General features: G+C 40.9%; 1 protein-coding gene across 1 annotated transcript in view; it reads left to right on the plus strand.

Moving 5' to 3' along the window:
• Positions 1-358: 358 nt before the first annotated feature.
• The window catches only part of LOC104915569 (integrin alpha-1-like), a 14,858-nt gene continuing 10,941 nt past the window's right edge, over positions 359-4,275 (plus strand). Inside the window, exons 1-3 of the mRNA XM_010726490.3 lie at positions 359-760; positions 967-1,102; positions 1,796-1,876. Coding sequence (XP_010724792.2) covers positions 567-760; positions 967-1,102; positions 1,796-1,876 — 411 coding nt within the window. The 5' untranslated portion in view covers positions 359-566. The remainder of the gene's footprint in view (positions 761-966; positions 1,103-1,795; positions 1,877-4,275) is intronic.

Here is a 4,275-nt window from a genome sequence, read left to right on the forward strand (position 1 = left end):
TTTTTTTGGCAGGGAAATATTAGCTGTATACCTTAGTGTTCTTGGCATCATTCATGCTTTTCTTTCGCCTATTTTTCTAACTTAGATGAATCACTTAAATTTCCTCATCATTCCCTTATATGTTTCACCTGACACTTTGAAGAATCATTACAGATTCATAGAATGGCTTGGGTTGGAGGAAATCTTGAAGATAATCTAGATCCAATCCCCCTGCTCTAAGCAGAGCTGCCCCATATCAGCTCAGGCTGCCTAGGGCCCCATCCAGCCTGGCCTTGAGCACCTTCACGAATGGGGCATCCACTGCTTCCCTGGGCAGCCTGTGCCAGTACTTCACCTGCTCACAGTGAAGAATTTTTTCCTAATATATAATTAGTCTTACCTTTTTTAGTTTAAAGCTATTTCCCCTGCTCCTATCACTCTCAGATCATATAAAAAATTGATTCCCTTCCTGTTTATTAGCTCCTTTCAAATACTGGAATGCTGCAATGAAGTCTCCGCAGAGTCTTCTCTTTTCCAAGCTAATATTGACATGTTAAACTGTTTAATATTAGGGAATACGTTTTTGAATGTCTGACAGGAGAGCTCATATAAGGTTAGATGAAGATTTAAAATGCAAATATTTGATTTTAATAATCAGTATAATAAAATTGAGAATAAAAATACTATTGTTGCAGATTCCTTTCACAAAAGATTGTGGAGCCAAAAATAAATGCATTTCAGATCTTGTTCTGAATGTAAAAGCAAGCATAGCTGGAGACAGGTAACTACACTGGGTTTATTGTATTGCTTGATAACTGTACAAAATTTGAATGTATAATATAAAATCTTTAGTATGATAATTTAATACTGTGCCATGATTTCCAAAACAGAAACAATAGAGTCTGGACACTTTAAAAGATATTTCTTTTTATTCTTACGAGTATATTCAAAAGTTAAGAGGTACAACAATCGTACTTTATTTTACAGTTCTTCTCCATTTATTGTCAAGTCACGCAATGATAGGTTCACCATCCAGCTCTCTATCAAGAACAAAAAAGACAGTGCCTATAATACCAGAGCTTTGGTTCAGTATTCTCCAAATATTATTTTTGCTGGCATTGAGGTAGGAGTTTTTCACATTCATCACATTTATCATAATTTATATTGCTATGGAGATCTAAAGAAGCCTTTGTATTAAGACTTAAGTTCACTGCTCTAGCATCATCTTGATTGATTAAAAAATATTCACTGGAAGTACTATCCTTGCTTACACTTCTGTAGTGATGTATTTGTTTTGTCTTAAGCCAACTTTGATGTACCATCTGTAAATGGCTGATGGGTTTCACAGTGCCACTTTGACAATCCCAGATTGCATCCCAGATAAATGCCAGAACCATCAATCACCGGTTCAGATCTATCTGAATGTATATGTAATATATGTACAATATATACTTATCTATGCAGAAATGCCTCATTATTTATCAGAATGTCTCCTGTCACTCCAATATACTCCTCTGACACAGAAGCACTCTCTTTGTAGCTTTGCAGATTAGTGCCTTCCTTAGTCCAGCCCCAGGTAGCATCTCCAAAGCAGCTGTGTTTCTGCATGCCCCTCTGCTGCCATCTGTCACACAGCAACGAAATGCAATGGAATATTAGCCAGAAGGTTCAACCTCCACTTCGATTCCATCCAAACACTATGGCCAACATCATAAAATAAGAACCTCTACTTTTGTAGCAGCCCTTGAATATATATGCTTAGTCAGAATTTAAAGAGTTTATGCATGATAATGATTTCACTTTTTTCTTTATTTAGGATATACAGAAAGATAGTTGTGAGTCTAATCACAACATCACCTGTAAAGTGGGATATCCATTTCTAAAACCTGAAGAAGAGGTAAATAGTTTTCCTACCTTACAGACTTAATTCTTTCACGTTGTCCTAAGGCCCAGGCATTTGTTTTGAATTTTTTTCTTTTTTTTCTTTTTTTTTTGTCTGGAGTACACCCAAGCTATCCCCAATGTAAATCCATCCCAAGCTATCCCAAATGTAAATTTCTCATTACCCACCCTTGTGGGCAAATCAGTGCACTGAGAGAAACAGGAAAACATCAGATTTTTGGAACCTGCAGAGTCATCTGTGGTATGTGATGATGTAAAAAGTGTATATACACTTCCATCAGTCATACTAGCAGAAGGCAAGTGGCACACTTGACTAGAAAGGTCTGTTTCTAAACACATAGAATATTGCTTTGGGTATGTTATCAGAAATACACTAATCAGATGTTATAGAATCATCATAGAATCATAGGGTTGTTTGAGTTGGAAGGGATCTTTAAGATGATCTCGTTCCAATCCCCCTGCTCTAAGCAGAGCTGCTCTCCACAAGCTAAGACTGCCTAGGTCCCCATCCAACCTGGCCCTGAGCACCTCCAGGGATGGGGGCGGGCACCCACAGCTTCTCTGGACAACCTGTTCCATTGCCTCACCACACTCATTGTAAAGAATTTCTTCCTAATATATAACCTAGTTTTACCTCTTAGTTTAAAGCCATTTTCCCTGGTCCTATCACTATCAGATCATGTAAAAAGTAGGCCCATCTCCTGCATATAAGCTCTTTTCAAGTACTGGAAGGCTACAATGAGGTCTTCCCAGAGCTTTCTCTTTTCCAAACTAAACAACTAAACAATTCCAGTTCCCTCAACCTTTCTTCATTGGTGAGGTGCTCCAGCTCTCTGATCATCTTCACAGCCCTCCTCTGGACCTGCTCCAACAGTTCCACATCCTTTTTGTGCTGGTGGTGCTAGCCTAGGCACTATACTCCAGATGAGTCTTCATAAGGGCAGAACAGGGAGGAACAATCTCCTCCTTCTCCCTACTGGCCTCCTTTCTTCTGATGCAGGCTAGTATACTGTTGGCCTTCCAGGCTGCAAGAACTGTAAGCTGGCTTACATCCAGCTTTTCATCCACCATGTCCCCCAAGTCCTTCTCTGCAAGGGTGCTCTCAATGAATTATTCCCACAGTCTGTATTCATATCTGGGATTACTCCTTTATCCAAGTCCAACACCTTACAGTCGGCCTTGTTGGATCTTATTCTGTTTACATGCACCTAATTTTCAAGCCTGTCCAGGTTCCTTTGGATTGCAATCCCTTCTTTCTATTGTGTCAGTTCCATCACTTATCTTGGTGTTGTCTGCAAACCTGCTGACGTTACACTCAATTCCACTGCCAATGTGGGATCTATGATAACAATACTGAAGAGCACTGATCCTAAGATGTACACTTGGGAGCCACCGCTCATTACCAGCTTCCACCTGGATACAGAGCTGTTGACCACAGCCCTCTGGCTACAGCCATCCAGTCAACTTTTATCCACCAGATAATCCACCCCTCAAATCCATATTTCTCCAGTTTGAAGACGTGGTGTGAGACCATGTCAAAGGTTTTCCACAAGTCCAAGTAGACAACAGCAGTTGCTATTCCTTTTTCCACTCGTGTCATCTCTCCATCACAGAAGGTCACCACATTGGTCAGGCATAATCTGCCCTCACTGAAGCCATGCTGGCTGTCTCAAATACACCTCCTTATCTCACCTGTGCCTTAACATGTCTTTCAGGAGAATCTGCTCCATGGTCTTCCTAGGTACAGAGAGAAGGATCACCAGACTGTAGCTTCTTGGGTCTTCATTTCTTCCTGTCTTAAAAATGAGAGTAATTTTTCCCATTTTCCAGTCACCAGGGAGGACTTCACCTTACAGCTATGACCTTTTTGATATGATGGAGAGTGGCTTTGTAACCTTATCAACCATGTCTTTAATGACCCCAGGATTTACATTACCAGCTGCATACAATCAGAATCATAGAATCACCAAGGTTGCAAAAGACACTTAAGATCATCCAGTTCAACAGTCCACCTATCACCAATATTTCCCACTGAACAACATCCTTCAGAGCAACATCTAAACATTCCTTGAACAGCTCCAGAGTCAGTGACTTCACCACCTCCCTGGGCAGCCCATTCCAGCGATCAACCACTCTCTCAGAGAAGTATTTCTTAACATTCAAGCTGAATCTCCCCTAGTGCAACTTGAGACCATTCCCTCTAGTCATTAGATAGATAGATGAGAAGAGGCCAGCCCCCACCTCTCCACAACCCTCCCTTCAGGTGGCTGTAGAGAATGACAAATTCACCCCTGAGCCGCCTCCAGACTAAACAATCCCAGTTGCCTCAGCCATTCCTTATAAGACTTGTGCTCCAGATCCCTCACCAGCTTCATTACCCTTCTCTGAACGCGC

This window comes from Meleagris gallopavo (genome assembly GCF_000146605.3).
Source record: "Meleagris gallopavo isolate NT-WF06-2002-E0010 breed Aviagen turkey brand Nicholas breeding stock chromosome Z unlocalized genomic scaffold, Turkey_5.1 Chr41_random_7180001851994, whole genome shotgun sequence".
In the NCBI taxonomy this organism is placed as follows: Eukaryota; Metazoa; Chordata; class Aves; order Galliformes; family Phasianidae; genus Meleagris; species Meleagris gallopavo.